This window comes from Gadus macrocephalus, chromosome 4 (assembly GCF_031168955.1).
Source record: "Gadus macrocephalus chromosome 4, ASM3116895v1".
NCBI lineage: Eukaryota > Metazoa > Chordata > Actinopteri > Gadiformes > Gadidae > Gadus > Gadus macrocephalus.
In genome coordinates, this window is record NC_082385.1 from 25970328 (window position 1) to 25998289 (window position 27962).

The 27962-nt window shown below is 47.7% G+C and overlaps 1 protein-coding gene across 2 annotated transcripts; it reads right to left on the minus strand.

Annotated features, from left to right (window-relative positions):
• Positions 1-27953, minus strand: LOC132456425 (methyl-CpG-binding domain protein 5-like). Of its 2 annotated transcripts, none has more exons than XM_060050775.1 (10): positions 27812-27953; positions 24387-25159; positions 23710-23812; positions 23137-23293; positions 20025-22427; positions 17586-17866; positions 13493-14596; positions 11641-11714; positions 8395-8470; positions 1-2916 (listed from the first exon to the last, which is right to left on the minus strand). In XM_060050775.1, the coding sequence occupies exons 2-10, from the start codon at positions 24596-24598 to the stop codon at positions 2845-2847; spliced, it is 4482 nt and encodes a 1493-aa protein (XP_059906758.1). In that variant the 5' UTR covers positions 24599-25159; positions 27812-27953; the 3' UTR covers positions 1-2844. The 2 variants fall into 2 exon arrangements, with proteins under 2 accessions (XP_059906758.1, XP_059906757.1); XM_060050774.1 differs by having other exon boundaries at positions 13493-14599.
• Between the last annotated feature and the right edge of the window lie 9 nt (positions 27954-27962).

Genomic DNA, 27962 nt, shown 5'->3' on the forward strand with positions numbered 1-27962 from the left:
TTGTTCAAGTAAAGAGTGACCGTGTTTTTATATCTGAAACTTCTCTGCGACATTATCAAAATATCACATCACTGCATGTCCTGAAATGTTTCACAATATTTACAAATAAATGTTGCTTACATTAGACCATTTAAAAAAAACAAAAAACAAAACAAGCAATAGCAAAAAAGAAAGACTCTTGACAAACGGCCAAGTGCACAACATACTTCACGCAAGTTTATTTCTGTAAAGTATATATTACTAGGCCTATATACTCTTTTACATGTTGGAAAACAAATACTGACAACAAAAGGGGCAGTTTACCCCCCTCCCCCAGTATGGGAACACTTACAGAGCGAAACTGAGAGAATGGGAAACATCAAAGCAAAACACAACGCAAGTCAACACGCATCGTCCACTTGAGAAACACACTGGGAACAATTACAACCCATACCTATTGGGGTTGGGGAAATAAAACAAACTTTTGTTGGAGATCATTCTGAAAACCGACCATTGTTGAAGTCAGGATTTCCCCAAGGACTTAATAAAAAAAAAAAAGTTCAACACAAATCCATGGAAACATGAGGTAGGCCAGGATATCTTGGGTCCCGTACGTACATTGCACTGAAGGAGAAGAGGTGTGTGTGGGATTGGGTTGAGACTGCAGATCTTTAACTTAACTTTAGGGGGAGACAGCGAGTGGGATTTCCACGGCGAGTTGCTCATTACAGAGCTCTACGCCTTTAGGGTGTATTTTAGTGTTTTCAATGGAGGTCCCAAGGAGATATAACAGCCACCTTGTTATAAAATCTAATAAAGAAACGTGTTGTTTCTTATGTCGCTAAATTAGTGGTTTTACTTGAAGCGGTTCTGTTGGCAATGCTTTATGTTAACATCAGATAAATGCTCTGCAAAACTGACATATTATTGCACGTTTTAGTTCTGTAGTGAATTCATGGTGATATTTAGAGACAGGTGCAAGGCTGAAGCAGGGAAAAGGTTTATTATCTGTATGGGCCAGGGGATCTGCTAGTGTTCATTTAGCGGTGGTGACTGTCACTTGATTTCATACATTATGGCTTAGGAACACTTTAAGTGAAACATATGACTGAAGGGGTTTATGGTCGATCTATGAGCGCTGGTTATGACACACAGTATCAAGGCCCTGGTTGTTTTCTGTACGTATTCATCCAAAGGGTTTGCTGCTCAATAAGTGACTTACAAAACAATACAATACAAAATAGAGGGGCCAATGTCTGCTCTCTCTGTCCTGGGGCCCTTAGCAGGCTCGCCGGGCCCTCGGAAGGGAAGCCATGTCCAAGGGGAAAACCTTAAGTTGAACATGGACGTTCACACTGCCACGCGGGAAACGGGTATGAACTGTACTAGCACTAATAAAGAAAATAAAAATAAAACGTTATTGTTTTTGTGAAAACACTTAAAAATAAAAATACAAATGGTCTTCAATACATTAATTGTTCACACGTAAAGAAATGTACCTAACTTACAAACAGACATAAAACATATAAGGCTTGAGTTTTCAACTCTTGGTAGTAATTATTGCCATCTAGCATGTCTTGTAAAGCTTAAAAATAAATATGAAATGCTGTACATAAATAATTTACAACAATGAACACCGGAAGCACAAAAAACGGAAAAAAAAACTAAACATAAGGCCCCTTAATTGCAAGAAATGCTTTTTAACGTTCTCTAATCTCATGTTAGTGTTGCGCATTACAATCTATATTCGTGGGTCATAATCTACACCTTGACTCTGAGGGTTGGTTACTCTACCTAAAGGTATTGGATATTGAAGATCATCACTACAGTAGTGGGGAATCGGGTGCATAGAAGCACACAAGCATAATCCTCTTCCCAAACACTGTTAAGTTTTAAGGTTATTCCGTCTTGTGGGGCTTCCTAAATTAAACCTCAGCCAATCAGAAACCAGGGTTATGTAGGCAGCCTGGCATGCCATGCGCCAGAAGTAGTGCATTTCCCAGGACCAAACACTGTAAATTCAGTTTTAAGGTTATCTTTAGCTACCTAAAATCAAACTCAGCCAATCAGAAACTAGCGTTTTGCAGGCAGCAGCCCAGGACCAAACACTTTCTATCGGTAAAGTTCACACCAAGAGACACTTCTGACAAAAATAACCGGGTGCACCTGGACTTGTATATGAAGTGGTCTCTTTGCCAACTAGGGAGATGGGAGGGGAGGGGATGGGAGGGGAGGGGGGACTCACACATACTGACAACTGCCGTTCCTTTGCCTAAAATAATGAAACAAGGGGAAACCGGTCTGAACTACATTTCAACGTATTTAAAAAAGCTTTCGGCTGTGTTTGTGTATCTCTGAATAGAAACAGGGGCGTTGGTACGCCTCAGCGCGTTTCTTTTGTACAATAAAAAGTGTGCATCGGGTCTGCTTGTACGTGACGTTGAACAATATTTACATACAATTCTTGATAGCAGGACATTTCAGGACAATGTACATATTGAAAATGTATCAGAAATATTTGGACTGTCTATTCTTCTTAAATATGTAATGTACGCTTGACTCTCTCCACTCGGATTTACAGTTTTCTTGAAAAAAAAATTGTTAACTCAAACTGTAGAGAAACTCAAACTGTTTTTTTCAGGTTTTTTTTGCATTTACAACTGTATCGGCGGTCGGGTTATTTTCCAGCACCTTCCATCCGTCGGTCGAGTCAACTGTCACGATGCACTGCTGATGTCCGCGTGTATAGCACCAGGCGAGGTCAAAAGGTCAAGAGGGAAGGCCCGGAGGGGACGACGTGGCATAAGGCTTGGGAGACGGGTGCGAGGGGAGGAAGGGAGGGGGGAGGGCGTGGCACATTCAGTGTTATCTGGAGATCTTCCTCCTCTTGGCTTTGGGGGCTCGGACCTGACGCTCTCTTGATGGCATCTGGTGGACCTGCAAAGGGGGGGGGGGGGGGGGGGGAGATAACAGACAGTGTTGTTCACATCACTTTAAAGACGCGGACGCATGGACTACACAAAACGCCGGCCAATTCATTTAATTGGGGCAGCTCATTGGCTCTATGAGGCAGAGAAACCTGCGATATGGGAGTTGACATCTTAATTTATTGGCGCTGACATTTTGATTTAAGACCTCAGTCCACCCCCTGCTCAGCCATAGACCTCTGAAGAATAAGTCCCGCCTCCGAAGCTCCGGTTCCCTCGGTCAAATGTCTATGGGAAATAACATGGGGTTTTTGAATGATCGTACAAAACAAACTGCAGGTGGCGAAGAATTAAAAGCTGCGTCACGTCAAAAAACTAATTTTATTTCACATAGAAATTTGACCGAGGGAAACGGGAGGCTCGGAGGCAGGACTTATTCTTCAGAGGTCTATTGGGAAGTGTTCCAGTCACCTGCCTGTGATTGACACGAGGTAAGGGTTCCCTAAACCAATCAGGGAAGAGGTGGGTCATAAAAAGAGTGCTTCACTCCAGAAGAGCTGAGCGATGGTTATGGTGTTTCAACCAGACCACTTCAAAAGGCGGATTATAGGGCTGCAACTAACGATTATTTTATTAATCAATTAATCTGTCGATTATTTTTTCGATTAATCTGATATAAAAAACATTTGTAATTGCTGCATGTTTATTCTAAAACTGAACATTACTTCAAATTCACAGTGCAGACTGAAGTGTAAAAACACCAGGTTATTGCTCCAACGTCCCGGAACTATTAAAAGTAATATTACATGAAAAAAAAAAAAAAAACATAACTGGGATAACACAAAAAAAACAAACAATGTATGATATAGATTTACATATATACAGTATATAAGGGATGTCCACGGTTAACCGGTTAACCGATAAGATCTTTAACTGGTAATTACTAACGGTTAAAAATAAATTAAATCATCTTTATTTCTCTCAGATGACAGGAGATCGTCAATTTTATTGATATTGATGCCATTTTCGAGGCTCCTTAACCTTAACCTTTTTTTTTTTGTGTTGCATTTGAACACATCAATCATATTACTGAGCCGACCTGAACACATCACATTTTATTGGTTGGCTACTTTTTTTAAGCTAACTAGCTCTATATCCTGCCGATTTTAACATGGATTTCAAAACTGGATTACTATTTTTAACTGACAGGACTGTCTACACCGTCCGGTTGTGTTATCACTACCGCTGCGTTGAATGACTGTTGATGCACGCAGTGCTGACTCCGAGCCCGTCCGCAGTTTTTGGTTGGACTAGACGGATACTGAGTGATGGTACAACACTTTTATATAGGCCTACAGTCAGATGTTAAGATATGACCAAAATACAAGCTGTGGTAGCTCACACTAAAGCTCGCTGTGGCCGTGCATGAACCATGAAACAACCATGGAAAACCTTTTCGGCGGCTGGCTGTAAACAGTGCAGCGCCTAAGAGTGAAGTATTAATGACCAAATTCGGTCATTAATACTTTTAGTTTTAATGACCGAACGCTTTTAGTTTTTTTTTTTTTTATCGATTCGTTGTTGCAGCCCTAGCGGATTAGTCTTGAACCTTTCAGTTAATTTCCCACCTCCAATGGGCGTTATGAACGGGCACCGACCAAAACGCCGCTGGACACAATTGGATGGACCTTCAACCAATCAGAGCAGCTAAACGTGTGACCCTTCAGCGGCAGCCATCTTGATTGATTACCAAAAACGCCTCAACCGCCCTCCAATAGGGCACTTCTCTGTTCAGTCATCCTGTCCGACCCTCCCCCTTTTAGATAAACAGCAGTGATTGGCCCGACCTCTGTTCCTCACTACAGACTAGGGGTGTAACGATCCATGTATTCGTATTGAACCGAATCGGTACGGATGTCAAGGTTCAGTGCATGGATTTACGCGGAGAATACACGGTATAAAATTAAACAAAACTGCCGTGCAAATTAATTGATGTAATCCGGAACTAATGTTAGACACACGAGTTCTTCAGGGACAACTAATTGCACATTTCCACCGGAGCGTGCGGGTTGGTTCAGTTCGCTAAGGTGCGGCACGGATCGAGTTTCCATCGCCAAAAGTGGGCGTGACCCGGACCGAGCTATATTGAGCCGTACTCTTCTTGCTATTCTCCTCCGTTGGGGTACTGAGACGCCTAAAATGGTGCTAGCAAGTTCGAGCTACAAACACCGTCCGTTGATTGGTCCACAGAATTGCACTTCTGTGAGACTGGGGGATAATAAAAAACAAACACATTATCCGTAAGGTATTTATCCGTAACGGCGAAAGCTTTGTTTATTGAAGAAAATGTTGCACAAAAGTTTGCCGTCCCTCTTGGACGTCCTACATTGTTCATTGTGCACGTTCATCTTTTTCCTTGGATTTATTAGGAAGCTACCCTGTGTCGGGCTGCCATCAGGTCACAATGCTAACGTAGCTGCAGCGGCTATCGCCTTCCGGTTTACACCCCCCCCACCATAAGGGTACTGTCTGCGGTGGACGCGAGCATTAATGGCCGTTACATAGTCAACGCGTCCAGAAGGCTACGCGACGCTACGCTTCGGCCGCCATTATGCGTCGACGCGTAGCAAAACCGTCCTCCCAATTTTTGATACGCGACATTATTTCAACTATAGGTTATATTTACAGAAGAACATTTGAGAGGATGAGGGAACGTGTTAAGATGACATTCACGTCTCTTTTACTAAATATCTGTGCCAATTTATGCAAACCCTTCCACAGGGACAAAGTGCTATTTTGATGTGCGAGATCAAACAGCTGATGCGGGATATGAGCCATTTAAATGATCTTCTTGTCACCCGATATTCGTTCTATTACTGGCCTTATTTGTTTTAGTGTTAGCCTATTTGAATTAATTACGTAATGTTTTGTGTTCACGTTCTGTGTGAAACGTTCATGTTCTGTGTGAAACATAAGTTCAGTAGCCTCTTGGAGTGAATGAAATTTGAAAGCGTGAGTGAATGAAAAATGTGTGCATGTATGGTGGGTCAAATTTCTGTATTTGATAAATAAACCCCTTTTCTCTAATAATGTTTCCTACCATATAATTTCTGTGGACATTATGCGCTATAGCTTTGGCTATAGGCCTACACTTAAATACACTTAAATAATTAATTCATCTGTCAAGGCAGTAGCTCGTTGTATAAACATTTTATATGGATATGAATGAATGAGTTTGACGTAAACCAAATTAGTTAACTTGTGTAATGTGATAACTAATAAATCAAAAGTCATGCTTCCAAGTGACCAATGTATATACATTTATTGGTCAGTGTGCATACCCAATCGTAGCACATTTTCCTGGTGGGGAAACAAGCCAGCATCTGACAAAAATAATCTGCCAGCTGCTCCCTGATAAGGGCCGGTTTTGGTGCGAGTCGGGAAGATATCGGATGACTCGCGAAAGGAGATCATCAAACTTTGGCGCCGACATCCGAAAATACTGGAAATGCCTCTCCTCGTCCAGGCTTCACATTGGAAGCAACAGAGAAACAAATTCCCCATCCTGATCTCTTGTGGTATTTAAAGGGTGCACATATCCCCGCCTATCTCTGCGCTTCATCACTCTTCTTCCGTAGCCATTTTGATCGGAATGTCACCTGGAATGTCACCCGCGAAAACACTGGTGACTCTGCTGCCACTCATGGCATGAGTGGTGTATTGCATGTCATGTATTGCCCGCAATGTTCGCGTATGCTGTGTAGACTATGAAAGGAAGCGCGTCGCTCGCGTCACTCACATCGTTTACGCGCGTTGACTATGTAACGGCCATAACTGAGCTGCGCCGAACTGCACCTTCACTACTCCACCAAGCTGCACCAAGCCGACCCTCAAGTGAAAATGCGCCATAAGGGTACTGTCGGCGGTGGAAACGCAAGCCATAACTGCGCTGCGCCGAACCGCACCTTCCAAGCCGCACGAAACCGACCCGGACCCTCCGGTGGAAATGCTCCAATTCTGTGTACTTTGCACTTTCATAAATAAGACATGCTGCATTTTCAGTTTTAGAACTGATTGTCTTTTTTTGTTTACAAGTTACGGATGGAGTCCGGAGGTGATGAGGGGTACTTATTGTTTACATCTTAGATTACACAGTTCAGGCTGTTGCAGCTAGTTCAGGGGAGAGACCGTATGACACTAGGTCAGGGGTCGGCAACCTGCGGCTCTTTAGCCCCTCAGTCGTGGCTCCCTGCAGTTTTCTTAAAAAAAAATAATAAAAAAAAATGATATATATATTTTTATATATATCGTCAACTAAACGAGAGGTCGCAATGAATGCGCAATTGCGCTACCGTGAGGGGGGGAGTGAATGACAAAGCTTCGTTGATTTGCAGGTGGCTAATCCCAGTAGGAGTTAAATCTTTAACTGGCATCTGGCATCAGGAAGTAGCCTAGATGCTGCCATTGGCAGGAGGCGGGACATGCCAGTGAGCCGCCAATCAGCAGCATCCACCGTTGACAGCCAATTGCACGAACGAATACTGAGCGAGAAGGGTTTACAGCATTAAAGTTCGTTTTTTTTTTTACAGAGTGTCACAAAAAATGTCTGTGTTAGCGTCTCCGGAGGGGGGAGGGGGTGAATTAAAAAGTTTGCGGCTCCAAAAAAATTTTTTTTGCGGGAAATGGGACAAAATGGCTCTTTTGATACAAAAGGTTGCCGACCCCTGCACTAGGTGGTACAACCTGATACACGCACAATAAAAAAAGAATTGCCTTTGACATTTTGATTTTTTTTTCTTTTCCCGTCATTGTGCAGAACTCATACCGAACGGTGATGTTTGAACTGAGGTATGAACCGAACCGTGACTTCAGTGTACCGTTACACCCCTAGTAGAGACATGGCAAAACTTTGATAAGCCTTGGTTACGGTTTGTTCACATTCATTTATGATTCCCAATTACTACTCTCGAGGCATCAAAATCCCATGATGCATCCTGATGTACAAGTTCTATTAAAAGGACAATGGCTACAGAATTGAATTACACCAGGCAAAGCCGTGGAAAATGCACCCTGCGACTACTTGATGGCGATGACAGCCGTCTGATCTAATTTAAGGTTGTTTATTTCCTGTTAACCCCTCACTTAGCTGCTATGCATGATTGTGAACACCTTTTGAGGTTTCAGAATTGGGCCCAGACACTGGATTATCAGTTTACGGTAGTTTTATGCGATCAAACACAACTTTGGTGACAAAACAACAAAAGGCACGCGAATATTTTAGGTTGTAACTTGAAAAAGGGAAGTTTGAAGTATTTTGGGGTTGGCCTCTCAGGATGAAGAGGATAAGCATGAAAGGAAGTATGAAGGAGTATTAAAGGCCTGGAGATAGGAGATGTATATGTGGAGAAGGAGATGTACATGTGGAGAAGGAGATGTACATGTGGAGAAGGAGACGCACATGTTGAAAAGGGGAAAGGATGCTACTCACTGTGCCCGATATCTTATCCAGCTCACTCATGGCCTCGTGGATAGCAGCTTCCAAATGGTTATTTAGTTTCCCTGGCCTGTGAAACAAAACACAGGGGCCCTTAAAGACACAGGACACTACAACACAGCAGGCAGCCGTCAATCATCGTTATCAAAAAAGTGACATGCAAGCTGACACAAGTGACACGCAAGCTGAAAACACCGTTCCTGGTCCAGTCATGGTCTAGAGCATTGGTTCTCAAAGTGCGGCCCGCGGGCCAATGGCGGCCCGCGGAATCATTCCTGGCGGCCCGCAATGACATACATAATTATGTAACTTATAAAAAAAAAAAAAAAAAAAATTTTTTTTTATTATTAAATCAATATTAATTTAAATAAATATAAAGAGAAAATTCGACTCTGTCTAGCTTTCAATTAAATCCTTTTACATTTGTTAGTTTTAATCCGACTGCACATTATTTTGAAAGGGTGAACCTCAGTTTCGTGATTTAGACCTCACTTGACCTCACTCCCAGAGGTCCACGGTGCAATGTTTTTTTTTACCACTGGGATGTTGACGGCGTTTCCCGCCATTTTTTTTTTTCTTTGGCGGCCCTCAGTCAAATTTTGGGTTCCTAAATTGGCCCTCAGTTGTCAAAACTTTGAGAACCCCTGGTCTAGAGAAACAGGAGAGGAGAGGAGCCTGTCTGTATACTAGGGCTGTGCAATTAATCGAATTTCGATCGCGATATCAATTTTGGGGTCAAACAATCTCCAAACTCGTATAATCGAGTTGAAACGATTAATTTGACATTTTCCATTTTAAAGTAGGCCTAGAGAGTTTATGAAAGTTTATGAAAGAGACGCGCATGCGAAAGCATTCAACGCGGCGAGAGGGAGTACAATCTAACAGGCGTGCTGCATCAGGAAGTATGCCGTTGGCAGGAGGCGGGACATGCCAGTGAACCGCCAATCAGCAGCATCGACTGTTGACAGACATGTTGGAGTAGACCTACCGCGTGGAATCTAAAGTTTCAGTAACGTTACAGTTTGATGAACGATAACAAGCTCCTATAGAGTGGCGAAGTCACGCCCCTTCCGGTAGGGCTCATGGGACCTATGAGATCAAAAAATATGAATGTGTGTCAATGGAGAGAAAATAATTATTTTCTGGTCCCGGTCTTTATATGCCCTGGATTACACATATGTTGTTTGTGGATTTAAATGATAATTTTTCATGCAAAGAAAACTAAAAATGTTCGTGAAGAAGTTTGATAATTTTAGGTTTTATGTGAGGCCGCTTTGTGAACTACAGCTCTTCGCTGCTCTCGACGCATATGATATACGTCACCACACCCGCCCTTGGAACTCGGCACAGAGATGGCGATCTCTCTGCCTCACTTCACCGCTTTTTCCAAGGGGAGGATAAAAGCATCGAAAGAGGTGAAAACCATTATAAGTCGGGGCACGTGCAGAGTTTCAGTTATGCCGATGGGAAGATTGTCGGTCTTCTCCACGCCAGTCGCAGGGAGCGTGACGTCACATACGAGCCGTGTAGTCTTTCTCGTTGTGTTTTCTCTACAGCCTTTATCTGAACAATTGCACAATAAACGGTCGAACTCTTTGCATGAAAAATTATCCTTTAAATCCACAAACAACATATGTGTAATCCAGGGCATATAAAGACCGGGACCAGAAAATAATTATTTTCTCTCCATTGACACCCATTCATATTTTTCGATCTCATAGGTCCCATGAGCCCTACCGGAAGGGGCGTGACTTCGCCACTCTATAGCAGACTTTAACTAAGAGTTCTTTAAGGCAGAACTGCCAAGTACATCTTGTATATGTATTTCTGTTTAACAACAATATGATTTTTATTAGCCATGTGTTTGTTATGGCTTTGTGACTTTTAACTTTGCTATGGAGAAATGCTGGGACCGTTGTTCTCTAGACATTAAATAGGTTAAGTTAATTTTGGATACTTATACGTGTTTCTGTGATATTTGATTGTCTTAATATATTGTATTCATGAAATGTTTTATAAAAATCAAATGTTAGATTCAGAATGTTGTGGCAGACAGTACACTTACACACGAAAAAGGTTTTATTTTGGATACTTATAATATACGTGTTTCTATGTCATAATTGATTGTATCAATAAATGCATGTTTTCAAACTCAAAAATAATCGTTTGAATAATCGTGATATCAATATTGACCAAAATAATCGTGATTATGATTTTTCCCATAATCGAGCAGCCCTACTGTATACGGACTTCAGCGTTCACGCTAGACTTTTTCTTTTGGCGGACAAATGTCCGACACTATTCCAGAATATCGGACATTTGGAATATCTTCCGGACGTTATTCACTAATAATTAAATAATCACCAAAAGTCCACATTTAAACGACAAATGACACAAACTAAGTTGCTTCAATAAATGCCATTTATTAAATTAGCCTAGACAAAAAAAACATAAGTCAAAAAAAATAATAATTCGATAATTGCAATTCTTGCAGGCTACTTTCGGCGCAACTTCATGGCATGGAAGTGCTCCGCTGCTCGCGAAAAGTTGAAATCTTTCAACCCCGGCCCAAGGCTCGATATGCGCATCAGCCTCGTCACCTTTTCCTCAGCTAGGCGGTTTCTGATAGATGTTTTAATCCTGTTTTGGAGAGAAAATGCTCGTTCCGCAGGAACAATGGACACGGGGATTGTACTTGCGATTTTGGCCAGCTTTGCCCAGTCGGGAAAGATTTGTGCGTTCACACCAAACCAGACGGGGCGACAAGATCCCATACAAAGTGAACGTAGAGAAGCGTATCGGGCGAATTTTTCGCAAGAGAAAACCGGCGACAAGTTTTGATTTGTCGCGCCACACTTTCGCCGTGCACAGGCGAGCACGTTCACGAGGATTTGTGCCTCAACAAAATCGCTCGAGTTGAAATATTCCAACTTTGACGCGAATTTCGCGTGATGACAGCCAATCAGCGTTCAACAGCGTGGCCGCTGAGTGACATGTGTATGCATGAGCGGGTGCACTCCTCGCGTTCAAGAATGCACGTTCGTGTTTGCCTCCCTGGTGAGCTCGGCCAGGAAGCGCTACTGGTTTTCATATGCTACTGATTAATTCATACATAAATGCAAACTTTTCTTTTTTTTCTCGGACATGTGGGCCGTCTACATTTTATTATACCAGCCATGCGTGCGTGCAATCGGCCAATGTCCGGCTATAGCCGGCTAAGGTGAACACTGATGGACATACCTCCTGTTCCGTTTGGTTGCCCGGTCGAAGGCCTCCAGGTCGTGGGTTAGTGTCTTAAGTGTTTCTGGTTCGACCTGGGACAGGAAACAAGACGTCAGTGGTGGGACATGAAACTCAGTGGCTCGTTAAGGATGAAGACAATAGCACCACATATCCATCCTATATAAAAGGCAGCCGTTACGATTAACTGAGAAAGCCTCATCAAAACTAGATCACTTAGTTTCTTAACCTTAAAAAAACAGATCCAGCCAGGGAACCCAGACGAATCTGCAAGCTCATGTTTTATTGGCTCTAGCATATGTGTCCTTCCCCCCTCCCTTTAAAGCAGGTTTCCAGCAATCCTGGCCCGGGTTCGAGCCAATCACAACCGTTTATCCAACAGGGTGTGGTTTGATATGACTCAAAGCGAGCGCCGGTGAGAAATTGTTCATTAACAATCAAGAAGGTTGCCCCGGAGGTGTCACACCTTTCGTTGCTCTGATTGGTCGTAGGTAGGGATGTCAAACACTTTAAGAACAGTTTAGTAGTAGTACTAGCAATAAGCTGCACCCCTTTAAAGATCCCATGGCATGAAAACTTTATTACACTTTATGAGGTTTTCTAACATTAATACGAGTTCCCCTAGCCTGACTATGGTAGCCCAGTAGCTAGAAATGGCGTTTAGGTGTAAAACGAGCACTAGGTATCCTGCCCTGCCTTTGAAAAAAACAATGCTCTGACGCGCCGATTTGGAATTTTCCCCGTTAGTCGTCAAGCAGGGAAATGTTACCTCCCCTTCTTTGCTTTTACAATGCAGGCAACAATCCCTTTCTCCTCCTTGTCGTGGTTAAGTCTACTTCAGATTGATGTGGAAGTGGAAGAACCAGAGACGTCGGAGAACCCGAAGCAGTCGTTAGAGATTCATAATATCTCCTCCTCATTTGCATTAAAGCTACAGACACCGAAGCGGCGTGTTTGGGGAAAGCTCAATGTGCGACATTGAATCGTAGTCGCTGTAATTCTGCACCACGGCTGAATTTCAGGAACGTCTTCAAATACTTACTGTTAGGGGCCCACTAATACCTATATTAAAGCATCCATGAAGTAGCATGTCATGGGACCTTTAAGAACAGTTTTGTAGTACTACTAGCAATAAGATGCACCACTTTAAGAACTGTTTATAGTAGTACTAGCAATAAGCTGCACCACTTTAAGAACAGTTTAGTAGTAGTACTAGCAATATGCTCCACCACTTTAAGAACAGTTTAGTCGTAGGACTAGCAATATGCTGCACCACTTTAAGAATAGTTTAGTCGTAGTACTAGCAATATGCTGCACCACATTTAGAACAGTTTAGTAGTAATATCAGCAATATGCTGCACCACAATAGAACACTTTAGTCATAGTACTAGCAATAGGCTGCACCACTTTAAGAACAGTTTAGTACTGAGCTAGGTTGGTACCTTGAGCCAGAGTACGTCCTGCCATAGAGAGCTACTGCGACTCAACCCATTGAACCCTTTGAAAAGCGGCGCCAAAGCTCATTGAGTCAATGGAGCGCCAAACTACTTAGGAAAGCACGACTTCCTTCCTTGTTTCACATCATTGCCGGATAGCTACTGGTTAATGGGTGTCTAGCGAAAGCAAAATTAACCAGAATTTACATCCCTAGTGCTAGGTCTATAACAAAATGGGGTCCAGAGGCCGAATGCACAGTGCCCGTTGACAAAGGCCGTTGGCAACAGCGCCACATGCATGAAGACCCGCTCATCACCTAGGCTAGGTCGGAGGCCGACCGCGCTTCCGCTCCCCACCAGCACCCATCGACGCTATCCCACATGCGGACACCAGAGCGACCGGCCCCGCCCCTCACCTTGACCTGTTCCCGGGGGCGCTGCCCCTGCTGCTCCCCGGCCAGCCTGGCAGGCCAGGGGGGGAGGCCCCTCAGTGGGCCCCATAGCACCTCGCCCACACGGAAGCCCCTGGCGCGGTAGGGCGAGTCGGGGCCCCGCAGCTCCTCCTCGCTGCTGGGGCTCTTGGTGTCCGAGGGGCTGGCCACCGCGCCGCCGTAGCAGCGCCCGTTGTAGGGGCCGTAGTCCCGGCCCGTGGCCAGGGGCCCGTCCAGGCTGGTGGAGGAGCCCGGCGACTGGTCGTCCCCGGTCAGCTCCTGCCTCGGCGGGCCCAGTGCGTCCCCGTAGCCCCCCCGGGAGACGTAGAGCCGCCCGGGCGCCGCCCCATTCAGCTGGCCACAGAGGTCCAGCGCCACATCCGGGAGCTCGCTGTAGTGGGCGGGGCCCCGGCCGACGACTCCGTCGGTGGTGCGGTAGCCGACGCCGCCACCGTCAGGGTAACCCTTCCTGAGGTCCTGGGAGACCTCAGGGGGGCAGGGGGGCCTGGGGGCGGGGCCGGCAGGCCTCTCCGCGCAGGGGCTGCTCCTCACCTGCGTGGAGCACTCCAGGAACTCCTCCCCGCCCCAAGCCGCAGCGTTGCCCCCGCTCTGGCCGTCAAACCAACTCCCGTGCCGTAACTCGCCCTCCCACAGGCCCCTAGGGGTCCCGCGGCCCGGGGAGCCAAATAAGTCGCCGGGCTCCGGCGTCCCCTTCCCGGGGTCTGGGGTCTTCTGGGGCGGACCCGCCCCCGGCCCCGCCCCTCTGCATCTCGACGGGGCCTCCGCCTCCCGGAGGCCGTGGAGGGCGGAGCTGATTGGCCGAGAAAGGCCGACCGGCTCGCAGACGGAGCCGGCGAATGCGCTCATGGCGGTGGACGGGGCGGCCTGCGTGGTGCCGCTCAGCGTGGTGGTGATGGTGACGTGCACGCCCTTCCTGGCCGCGTCCACCACCGCCCGGTAGATGGCGTCCACGGCTTGGTCGCCCGGGGGCCCCGCTGAGAGCCCCTCGCCTTTGGAGGGAGGCTCCAGATGCTGTGGCCGCGGAGGCTGGAGCCCGTCTCCGTACTGGCCTTGGTTGGTCATCATCCCCTGCTGAGAGACACGAGAGCCGGGTCATAAGGAGACGTCCAGTGGGAGGTCTTTGTGGGTTACATTCTCTTTGAAACATGTCATTTTTTGAATTTTTGTAGATTAAGACAGGAAAGTATGGGAGATAGAGGGCAAGACATACAGCAAAAAGGACCACGGACAGGAATCCGGTCGCTGCGGTAAGGACTGGGCCTTTATGGTACGAGCTCTACCCGGTGAACCACTGGGGCGCCCCCGCTTTGGTACATTTTGTATTAGGGCTTTGACTTTTACCCAAAAATCATATTAAATACTAAATATTCAAATACATTTGAATATTTATTAATAATATTTTGAGCATTACAGGCCTTCAGTCAAACCTATATGGTAAAAAACTCGGCCGAAAGCTCTGTGCACCTCCGGATGGCCGTACCGCGGGGAGCTCTCGTAGGGATTGGGCTTTGCGGGTTTGTTTACCGGTGTTGCTATGGTTACCGGTCTTGTGTGTTCCAACGGTTGAAAAGATGTGGCGCAACAGAGCTCGCGATTCACAACTTCACCAGGCGTGAAAAAGCCTCGGAATCTGAATTGATAACAACGTTCAAGCAAAGACATTTACAAAAAATAATGCCATAACAGTTTCGAATATTAAGGGATGCCTAATTCAAATTCAAATTCAAATTCAAAAAAACTTTATTTGTCCCCAGGGGGCAATTGAGGGCACATAGCAGCAGCATTACAAAGGACAGGGCCATGTCCAAACAAAAAAAAAAAAAAAAAACTAACACGGCTTCACCAGTCCATGTGGGGAGGGCACAAGCCCGGGTGGGGGGTTTAGGAGGAGTTGAGGAGGTGAACAGCCTTGGGAACAAAGGTTGCTTTTCTCCTCTGTGTCTCACAGCCGAGGCAGCGTAGTCGGCGCCCTGAGGGGAGCCACTCAAAGGCGGGGTGTAGAGCGTGTGAGGGGTCCTGCATAATTCTTTTGGCTAACCGGAGTGTTTGCTGGTCATGGATGGAGGAGAGAGTTCTTATTGAAAGTCCAATTATTTTAGAGCAAACTCTGGCCGTACTCTCCAGGCGGTTACTGTTTTGGAGGGTGATGGAGTGGAACCAGCAAGTTATAGAAAATGTACAGGGCCCCGTTTCCCGAAAGCATCTTTAGCCTAAGTGGATCGCAGAGTGGGTCGTACGAGCATCGTACAGTTTTCACACCGTTTCCCGAAAGCATCTTTGGTAACGAACCTCTTAAAAACGCTCACGAGTAGCTAACGAGTGCTCCAGGGTACTCGTAGGACGCTAAGAGCCTCGTTAGCCTACTATAGCCTCAGTGGCATAACCAGCGGACATTCCTAGTATTGGATGCGTTTTATTATAACACATTGGTAATGGTGTATCACGTGCGTCTGAGCCTAATGTGGGCCATTATGTTCTTAGTTTGAGAGAGACAGTCCAGGAAATGTTTGAGCAGGCAGGGCACTTAAAATGTGTGAGAGAAAGTGGGGGGGATTTGTGCAGACTGACAAAGGCTACTCATAAAACGTAGCCTAAAATAATGTAATGTAATAATGTAAAATAAAATAATAATAAAATTATTAATTATAAAAATATAAAAAAAAAATGCAAAGGAGCAGGCAAAAGGCTGGGATATGGTGGGGATTGGTCACGTTGACGGGAATGTTTAGTGACATGTGGGAGGGTGGAGGGGGTTAAAAAAAAGTCTCAATCACTCTTCGACGTGCATGAAAACCAGCCGCGTAGTTATGAGGAAGGCCGTCCTCACACCGATCTTCCTCGTCGTCATCGTCCTCAATGTCCTCCGGTTCAACCAAAGCTACCCCCTTAGCTGCAATGTTGTGCAACATAGCTGTCACACATATCACAGCGCATGACTTGGCCGGCGAAAACTGGTGCCCTCCGCTGGACTTGTGAAGGCATCTAAAGCGCAACTTCCACCTCCCGATCGTGCACTCAGGATTAGGACTGATATATATGTCGGCCTAGGCTTAATCAATTGTGTTTTAATATCTTTAGCATTCATATTATTGCAATCTATTCTTTTCGTAGGCTACTCTGCGGTTGGCCTTGATGGGGAGATATTTTAACCCTTTTTAACCCCATTTTCCTCAGACATTCCTGCGTCTCCCCCTGCGTCATAGCCCGTTTCAGCACCATGTCAGTGGACAGGTACAATCCTAAATTCGTCTTGAGTGCAGCGAATGCGCGTTCATGTTAAGAGGAGTTTCGGGAAACGCTCCAAAGAAATTATCGATGGTTCGAAAGATCCACCTTTCGAACCATCTTACGAGCGAAGATCCATCGACATCGGGAAACGGGGCCCAGATGCTTTCAATGAAGGAGTAATAGAAAGTAAGCAGTATGTTTTTGCTGACTCCAAAGGAATTTAGTTTCCTTAAGAGATACTTCCGCTGATGACACTTCCTAAGGATCTCTTCAGTGTTGGAGGAGAATTTCAACTGGCTGTCGAAGATGGTGCCCAGGTATTTATACTCTCCACCAGCTCCACCGGCCTCCCGTGGATTGAGATGATGGATGCTGCGGCCGGCTCTCTCTGCCTCTTAGAAAAGGTCACCACCATCTCTTTAGTCTTACTCACGTAAGTAATAATCACGTAGGTAATACGTTTGAATATTGAGTTATTTTTTGTTATATTCGAATAATGAAGTTCGGAGTCAAAGCCCTATTTCGCATGGATATTTGATTACAGTACAGGGAAGATGGACAGGGTTGATAGAGGGGGAACTATGTGAAGCCGGTGAACGCAGGCGGGATCGAACCAGGGTCGTGGCAAGGCGTTTTTTACCTCGTCGCTAACCCTTGCAGTGTGAATTCTATGAAACTAAAAACCCTTAACCCAGTCCCTTCATCAATAGAATACAACCAATAGTGGTGCTCGCTTAAAATGAGCTTGACATTCCTCTAGGTTAACGAGGAAAACAAACTGTTCCCAACAAAGGGTGCGACACTTCTTCCAACCGTGCTGGTGTCTCACCTGATAGTTCTGGTAAACGAAGGGCATGGAGCTGAGGTTGGTGCCGTCCGGGTGGGGGGGATGGTCTGGGAAGTGCTGCTGGCCCTGGTAGGGGTGGTTGGGGTGGTAGGGGTGGTTGGGCTGGTGGTTTTGGTGTGGTGGGCCGGCGTGCTGCATGCCCTGCTGGAACTGCTGCCGCTGTAGCTGTTGGTGTTTTAGCTGCTTCTGGTACATCTGGGCCCCGGGGCCGCTGCCGAGCGACTGCATGCCACCCATGCTGCAGCTCAGAGGCGACGGGTTACCTTGGTTAAGGGGAAGAGAGGGGTCAGGGGATTACAGGTGTGGTCCAAATACAATTATTACGAATTTTTGTCTTTCTTTGGGAATTCTAAATTACATCAACACGAATGATGCTTACAAAGAAGGCTTTTTGCCATTAAATATATATGATAAGTCAAATAAATAAGCTTATAAAGCTTTTTTTTACCACTCCTTTATTGTGATTGCGTCAGCTGGCATATTATTCATAGGCCAGTTGACCTAATAACCAAAAGTCCCTGTACAAACTGTCCATTTTGGTCGTGAAATCGATGAAAACAAAACACAGGCGGTAAAAGAAAACCGGACCAAACCCACCCTTTGTGGTTACCCCAGGCAACTCACCTCTCTGGCGGCCCCTGGCAACCAGAGGGTGGCAGAAGGCCTGTGTGTGTGTGTGTGTGTGTGTGTGTGTGTGTGTGTGTGTGTGTGTGTGTGTGTGTGTGTGTGTGTGTGTGTGTGTGTGTGTGTGTGTGTGTGACAGCTGGTGACATGCTGTGCGTGGCCCAGGTCTACACTCACTGGCAGCCTTCTTTTCTTCCCTCCCTCCCTCCCTCCCTCCCGCCGTCCTTCTGCTGATGTGCTTGGAGCCGCATGGTGATTGGTGGAGCCGTGTTCGCCCACCCGTTCCGAGGCTGCCATGAAAGTGTGTCTGAGGGGTGGTGTACTGCAGTCAAGGCAGCTACAATGATCTCTGGGCCGGCAGTGAGGTGAAGGGTGAGGTGGAGGGACAGATGGTGCAGGGTGCTTATGCTCCACCGCTTGTTGAATGAAACCACTGACTGGGGCCGGGTAAAACTATTCAAAAGGCCGCTAATCAGCTGATGTGGCTGCTAGCCACCGGCTCACACAGTGGTCGTACTGAAATGGATCCTCACGCTGAAAACACCCTTTGAAATCACTATTTAGCAGCAGTTTCCAAGACCAGCTACAAAAGGAAGACGAGTAGCTGAGCTAGCTTAGTCCTGCATCCACTTTCAACGTTCCTCGAAAAGAAGCACGTTTTTTAATGTTTAATGTACAAACAATTCCTTAGTTTTATTTACTATATCCAGATTAATACTGATACTTTAGCTCAACAAGTATTCTTTGTGGTGGTTATACATTCAGGGCATGGTTGATTTTGGTCAAGCTCATATCGTTCTTCACTGTACATTAGGGCTGGGCGATTAATTGAATTTATATTTTTTCCATTTGTTCTTTTATAGAAAGGGCAGCTGGATACATATCTGCATATTATTTTAGATTGGAACATTTTCTTTTTGACCATTTTGTACGTTTTTTAAGGCAGAATTTCTAAGTTCTCAGTTACAAAGTATTTTTTGGGAGAGACATGCTGAATAAATACAACATGTTTTCAAACTCAAAACTAATCGTGATTTCAATGTCGGCAAAAATTATTGTGATTATGATTTTTCCCATAATCAAGCAGCCCTACTGTACATACGGCAGCTACAAAATCAGCATTGCGTGACAATTCAGGTCTCCTTTGTTTTTTTAAGACAATAATGAGCATCTGTCCTGGACACCAGGTGGCCTGGAGCCGGCCCCATGGCCCCCCACACACACACACACACACACACACACACACACACACACACACACACACACACACACACACACACACACACACACACACACACACACACACACACACACACACACACACACACACACACACACACACACACACACGGTTACTATGGCTACCAGCTAGCTTGACGCAGATCTTTTCATAGGCTATCTGAGCTGTATCACAACAACCCATTGAGCATTTCTGCTTAGCCGCGAGTGTAATCATAAAACAAAACCAGAGGAGCGCACTGGCCGCATGTCAATTAGCCCCGCAGCCCCCGGGACAGCCGTTTCATTTGCATAGGAGCCCAACTTCTTGGGCCAGAAGCCTCCGTCGGTTGAACCCTTTGTCAAAGCAAAAACTAATAAGGATGACGCACTACTGTAATCTTTAGTGTTTTCATTGCGTTACTGACTAAAGCAATACAGCCATCCCCATCCAATACCTGATCCAATACCAGTGAACAGAGCTTTCTCGATGATGGGGTTTGTGGGGATGGCACGGACATAACTATCGGTAGGTCTGACTGGCCCCATGGAGAGGTCCGGTGCGGGGAAGGGCCTCACCTGCGTTGACCAGTCCACAGCTTCCGTCCCCGATGCTGCGGGCCATGGCCGCCATGCCGGGCCGCCTCATGCCGTGGTGGAGGAGGTTCTGCTGCTGGAGGGAGGGGCCAGGGTGGGACAGCGGCGGCGGGTGGGCGCCCAGGTGGCCCAGAGGCATGCCATCAGGGCCGACGCCGGGCCTCGGAGGACCACGGTGCCCCAGGGCGGACGCGTGCATCTGGGTCATCATCTCCTGACCGGGGTGATGCTGAGGATGAGGGTGAGGCCGAGGGCCCAGCTGGCCCCCAGGAGCCCCGTCCTTTTTCTGGCTGTGCAGCAGCGTGGGCGCCCCGGGGCCACGCAGTCCCTGCTGAACCTGGAGGTGCTGCGGAGGTCCGCGGGAGACCCCCATGTTGGGGCCGTCGCCGCAGTGCAGCAGGTTGGCTCCCGGGGGCCCCTCGGCGTGAAGGCCGGGCCCCGGCCCAGCACCAGCCATGAGGTGAGAACCCTGGTGGCTCATGGACTGGAGGAGCTGAGCCATGGAGGTGCTGGGCGGCAGGCCGCCCGCACGAGCCCCCTGCCGAGGTGGATCCACGGGGCCACAGGGAGCTGGGACCCGAGGACCCCCCGGGCCGGATTTGCTAAGCATGCTGTAGGCCATTCCGTTGCCGCCTTCGTGGTTGGCGGCTGACGGCTGCTTGCGTTTCCTCAGGGGGTCCCGCTGCTGGGCCATCAGCTTGTCCCGGAGCGCCGCCCGGCCACTCTGGGCCTCGGGCGCGCTAAGGGGCGTGGCGGCGTGTGGCGGGAGCATGTGGTTTAAAGTGCTGTGTCCCTCCATGCCTCGAGGGCTGCTCCGGAAGCCGAGTGGCCGGCTGCCGGCTTCGGTCACTTCCCCGCCGCCACCGCCACCGCCCGGAACCGTGTTCCCCGAGCCGGCGCCGCCGCAGAAGGCCGCGGGGCCGTGGTCCGCGGCGGCGTGCTGGTTTTGATATGCTAGCTGTGCTTTGGCTGCGGCGGACAGGAGGCTGCTGGCTGGGAAGGAGGCAGCTTTCTGTTGGTTGAGGATCTGGTTCAAGGGCATGCCCAGGAGACCTGGGGGGCCCTTCTGGGAAGCACTTTGGGTGGACAGTGATGAAGGGGAGGACGACGGGGGGAAGAACATGGGGTTACCGCGCTGAGGTGCTCCCACGGAGCCGGCCATGCCAGACGGCATCTGGGAGTCGATGTACTGGTGGAGCCGGTCGGCTTTGTTGGAGGAGGGGCTAGAAGGCATGGCCGGCAGAGGGGAGCACATGGCCGACCGGGGGGAGCTCGGTACCTTCACACTCCCGGGGTGGGCCTGGTGCCCCGAGGGGATGGCAAAGTTCCCGTGGTCCAGGGAGGTGGACGGGGGCCGGGAACGGTGGGGGGAGGCCTCCACTCGGCCGGACATGTGGACCGGGGAGGTGACGGGGGCCGGGGACATGGAGGGGGCGGGGCCGGCCTGGTGGGACCTCTGGACGTGGCCCGTGTGGCCCGCGGGTCCAGTCTTGCCCGTGGGTACGGGCAAGTTACTCGCCAAGGGGACGATGGCGGGCGGGGGGGCGTTTACATTCATCATCGGTACCTGAGAGTGGAGGCCGGGCGGGAAGCCGGAGGGGTTCGGGGAACCGGGGGAGGGGCAGAGGCCGACGGGTTTGCTGGGGATGGGGTCCAGGATGCCCAGTGGGTCTTTCTCAGAGGAGGTCATGAGCCTCGGCTGGAGGGCACAGGCGGGAGGTGGTGGCGCTTGCAGAGGGGCGCCCGGGGGAGGGGCGGGCTGCGGTCTGTGGTGGAACACCGCGCGGGGGACGTCCGTCCCGTGGCGGACGTTACCCGTCCGCGGCATGCTCACGACGGGGCTTTTGGCGGCGTCCGTGGGGGAGAGCGTCGCCCTAGTCCTGCCCGTCATCGCACAAGCCGACTGGCTGAGCGGGGAGCCGTGGCGCCGCATGCTGGCCGGGGACGGCGGCGTCCTGCCGTTCCCGTGGACGGAGACGGCCCCGGGGAAACCACACTGGGTGGTGCGGTAGCCCCCCGGTACGCCGTCAGGGCTCCCTAGGGTCTCTGTGATGGGGGAGTGCGGCCCGTCCCCGTACAGCTTGGAGCTGGAGGGAGGTGGGCTCAGCATACCCCCGTATCCGACCATGTAGGGGGACTTTGGTCCCGCGTCCGCGCCCCCCAGTCTGTGTGGCCTCGGGTAGCCGGGATACAGCTCTCCTGGGTGGGCTGCGGCCACCTCGTGGGTTGGGTACTGCCTCAGTGGCTGGTGCTGGTGGCCAGCAGCGAGCAGCATCTTGAAAGGGCTCTCGCAGTCGGGTAGGGCGCGGTGGGGCAGGCCAACGTGGGGTATAGTCCTTATTGCTCGTTGGGTGGTGGAATGTGGGGGGATGGTGGCCGGTGCCCCTTTAGGTAAAACATAGCGTACATGTGAGTTTATGACAAAAAATGCAATCTTACACAAAACGTGTAACTCATTATTCGTTGGCACAAACTAATCGACAATTAGACACAAAAGGTTTTATCCTTTCTAATGTATAGTGACTAAGAAAGGAAGGTATTGGAGAAAGAGGGGAAGACATGCAGTAAGAACCACGGGAAGGAATCTAACCCTGGTCGCTGCTGTAGGGACTGGGCCTTAATGGTAAGGCTGCACGATTATGGCTAAAATTATTATCAAGATTATTTTCATCAATATTGATATCACGATTATTCATTTGATTGACAAATATTTGTATTGAACGGTCAGGTAAACATAACACTGCTTTAACATCCGTGATCCATTCTGCTACATACATGCTAATGTATAAATCTTTGCATACATAACACCAGCTTAAATCAACAGGGAACAGATAAGACAATGTTCAAATTGTAAAAGATTTGTTAAACTTGTAAATAAGGTGTTTGTGATGTGACCTCCTCGAAGCAAAATAAAAATTATTTCACTTTGTTCATTGTACCCATATGATGAGATGAGTTTAAATAAAACTCTAGATTTTGACCTAAATAGAATTGTGCCTAGAATTGTTACTAAAATAAATATGCCATCACAGAATGCAACTGCGTAAGGGGGCGGTTGCGTAACGATACGGCGGCCGTGGCAGTGCCAACGTACCCGTGACGAGCGCCGGGTGGGTCTCAATGCTCCGGTGCAGAGCGGCCACCGCCAGCAGCTTCCTCTTGTGGATGCACAGCTTGGTGACGTCCTCGTCTGACCGCACGTCCTCCGCCGTCCGCTGCTTGACCAGTGCCCCAGGGTCAAAGCTGAACACCTGGGGGGTGGGGGCAGGGGAGACATTCAGGTTGTTACCTCGATGTAGGAGGATGAGGTCTCTGACCATGGAAGCAAAGGGTGTGTTCTTTTCTCATTACAATATGTAATTGGCGGTATAGCAATAAATAGGGCGTCACCTGGCTCTTACTCAAAACAGAATAGATACTGCCATGTTTTTAATCATTTGTCAACTCAATTGTGGTATGTAAAAGAGAAAAACTTTTTTTTAATGTTTTTTATCCTCCATAATGATGTCTCTCCAATAAACAGCAAACAGAGGATTAACAGCGTGAGGTTTGAGGTCCTCGGTGATGTTTACTTCTAAACTAAACCTATAGCAACCAAATACAACCATGGCTAGAGGGCTCCACCTTTGAAGCCCGAAGGGTCCATTTGGCTGCCAGAAGGACCCACCTTGTGGAGGACGAGTGGGCATTCCAGGCCACACTTGCAGGTACCATCCGTCAGCAGGTAGGCTTTTACGTGGTCGTAGCTGGCCAGCACGGAGCCGCTAGGACTGGAAGGGAGAAGCAAACAGGAAGGGATGGAGAAAAGCTTTGGGACTGGGGGGGTACAGTGAACATTGACCTTTGTTGTTGTATAATATATATTAAAAAGAAAGAAAGAAAGAAAGAAAGAAAGAAAGAAAGAAAGAAAGAAAGAAAGAAAGAAAGAAAGAAAGAAAGAAAGAAAGAAAGAAAGAAAGAAAGAAAGAGATCCCTGATCAGGTAACAAATTAGCTCTAAATAGTTGACTCTTGCCAACCTATTAACTACTTTAGACCTACATCATTATGCATTCAGAAGTAAAAAGGGATTGGCCAACCAGAAAGAACTAATTCACAAACTCCAGAAAGAGGGGTTTCTCAACAACAAACCCCTAGCTTTATGACAGAACTTATGTTTAATATCTTTGTTGATTAAAAATGTGAGCTAATGTTTGGGTTCTTAACATACACTACAAATTAAATTATTAACACTATTAAATCCACATTTATTAAATCCCAAGATGAACTTGGCCTCCTCAAAAGGGCTCTCCAACGACCGAACCACTGTCCCTTCCAATCCACAGAAGAAGATTGGTGCCCTTACCTGATGTAGATCACTCCTTTGCTGGGCTCCGCCCTGCGCTGCCAGCCAATAGGGACCTGGACCGGGACCACGTGGCGCTGGGGTCCCGCCTCAAAGTCCTTTCCGCCATTCATTTCTCCGCCGCTTTGACGTACCGACGCCTCACGGGTACATATATACACATATACATATATATGTATATATACATATATATTATATCCATATATACACATATATACATATATATGTATATATATCACACGCCGACCGCAGCCATGGTAACACGAGTCATGTTCGATCTTCAATGCCGTGGTGATGGAGTTTGTGGTGGGAGCAGCCCTTCAGCGTGAAGATGTGTATGTGCCTGCGCAGCTGAGGCTATGATTCAGGGATGACCGTCGACCAGGGGGGGGGGAGCGGGGAGGTGGGGGTTGAGGGAGGGAAGGGGGAGGGCGTTCAGGGTGAGACTGGGCTCACGACGAGACCCTACCCCTTGAGCTGCAACGCGGCATGTCCTCTCAATGACACGGGCCGTGCTTTTAGAGCGGCTTCAAAGGAAGTGACGCGGACGATGCCATCCGGTTGGTCAGGATGACTGAGGCCTGCGGGGTTAACACCCCTAATTTAACGTTTGCTCCAAATGTCCATCAAGAGGGTATTTTTTATAACCCAGAGGGTGTTAAACAACCGCAATTCGGCCTCAGATTGGTAGAATGGTGCTGTTGGATAAGGGTCCTCTTCTCCTCAACATGTTGGTTCCCAAAGACGGCCCGGTTGTGGTTTCCCCATGGTTCCTAAGGGGGGAAATGAAGTAACGCACAACGGAGAGTCAAAGGTCACACTTTCCACCTCCTGCAATTGTGCGCGTCGGATGATCTGTGATAGCCCGCGATGCATCGCGTGCCTATTAGTATGCATCAACGCGAGTGCTACACAGGAGCACACACATAAACACATAGAAACCGAGCCGGCTGCCTTGAACTGCGTGTGAACTTGTGAACCAATGCCCGCCACCACACATCATCACAGTCAGTGGCGGTTCTACGTCCAGTTACGCCCCGGGCAAGACTTCCTACAAGCGGGGGGGGGGGGGGGGGGGGGGGGGGGGGGGGGGGCACCACATGGGGGGTGACCCCCCATGTGATTTGGCGCCCCCCACAAATATGCCTGGTTCGCCCGTGCCTAAAACCGCCACTGATCACAGTGGATGCCTGTGCGCATGCATGCGTGTCATCAGCAACGTGATGCAGACAGATTGCCTGCTACTATAAATGTTGCTTGAGAAATATATATTTATTTTTATGCTGTGCGGTGCGCACAGTGATTAGGCAGTCAATCCCCTCAGCGCCTGACAGTAGGGGAGATGGAGGGCGGTCGTCCTCTTCTCCTCAGCTGCTCCGGTGATGCTGACTCATTACCCACCCGAGAGGAGCTGGGGAGGTGGGCAGGGTCAGTCACAGTACACCCACCGCAGGAGAGAACCGACGCAGCCCCACCGCTCACAAATTACATGGGACGACTGTGGGCAGTGTTCATCCTAATGCCACAGATTCTTCTTAGCATCACAACAGAGACTGTAAAATAAGGCCCATCACTTTGAACTATGAGAAAAGGTTGAAAGTCATCAGCACTGCCACTGTTGACAGACTTGTTTACACTTACACTTTTCCTTACTAAAAATCCCCTTTGGAAAGCTTCACCAACAAATTTGTTAAGGAAACAGTAGGTCTAAATACGACCCTCGCAGTTTCTGGTTTCCAGGCCAGGCCCTTTGCCATCTTCACCCAGAAGATCTGCTATAACAATGTAGGACTGTTGGATCCCAGATTAGACCACTACTGTTTTGCCCCTTCGCCACCAAACAGTTCAACATTTACATTTAAAACAGCTATCAACATGCACACAGTATATTTGTCGGACAATTTTTTACCTTTTTATATTGTAACATGCAAAATCTTGACCAATTTCAGGACCTTGGACCTTTTTGTTAGATATTATAGTTTTTAGTCTTTCAATTGTTCCAGAAATGTTAACCACTGTTAATAACATAACAACTAGTAGTTAGCTGCACAAAACAGAGAATGCTGCCAGTTTATGAACTGAGAATCACCACTGCTTCTGGAAATTACAACATAAAATAATTATTACTCTGATATCGAAAAAATATCAACTTTGACAAGTCCGATTTTAATGTCAACTTCTGCAATGGGAAAGAAACCAACGTAATAGCCTATTCAGCGCCAATAGTCAAATAACTTCCATGCTTGGTTTAACAAGCCTAATGGCAATTGCTTCAATCAATCAATCCGATTACCCTAAGGTAATGTAGAACTAATTAAAACACTTTAACATGAATCTACATTGGGTGGTTGCCTTATTTAGAAAACCAAGTTTCTATCTTGCATAAAACTGGCCTACATCTATTTTAAAACTACAAAACACATGCATTAAGCGGCCAACTTGCAAAAGATCTTAAAATGCGAAGCAGTAAACCAGCAAAAGGAGTCGGACATTGCATTGATTGCAAGACTGTTGGGCCCTCACTTATGGTGTTTACCCGACTGAAAATGACATCTGTCACACAGATTTTAAAGTTCACATCCATCTATGACAGCATGTCAGCAAGCCAATTATGTTGACACAACAAAGTCCTGACTGATCAGAATGACCAACGTTACACCACTGGTTACTATGTTGCACATGACATGTGCCCCAACACCAAGTGTTGCTTTATAAACGTGGGTTTTGGATCAATGAATGAGAAGAAAAAAAACATGTTTGACTAAAGTACAAGGTGCATGAAACAGGACATGTTATGTGCGTGGGTCGTGATAAAACAGGTACGGTGTCAACGTGCACAATCCGTGCACTTGTATTCAGTAGTGATTCATCTGAGAGCGCCTTCAAGGAGCATCCAAACTAGCTGCAGGGCAAGCGCGTCCAGAGTTAGCCCGTTAGCCGCGGAGCTAACAAGCTAACCATCGAGAAGGGGAAGGTCTTGGCGTCGCTAATCTTTCGTATTTTTTAGTGCGTAAACAGACGTCAACGAACGGGGGACCTGCCGTCTCAACACACAAGATAGCCGCGTGCTACCAGAGGCCAATAAATAACTAATTGGACTCCTCGGCGTCAGATGGGTCTGAAGCCGAGGGGCAGGCCAGGGCCAGGCGTAAGCAACGTTAGCCTAGCTGACTGTGGTAGCCTAGCTAGAGGTTAGCCTAGCGGGCTAACAGCAAACAACTCCTAGCAACGCAAACCGTTGCGTTCCGGAGCGCGAGCAGAGACGCTCACTCAGCTACTGTTAGTCGCTATGGTCGAACGGTGACAAAATGATAGTTTTCTTAGCACTCACCTCCCCGATAATGAACGGTTATTTCGTTATTTAAAAAAATAAAACATCCATAAGTGTATTTTTGACCTTTGAGAAATAAGAATAGGAACCTTACCCATTAGTTCACAGCCTCTGCTGGCTCTCATAGACTGGGATATTGAAGATGATGGAGTTACACCGCGCATGCGTGGCAAGGGCACAGATGGGTCACGGTTAGATGGGATCTGACCATGATTCCCACTGAATTCTACTGGTGAAGTATACTT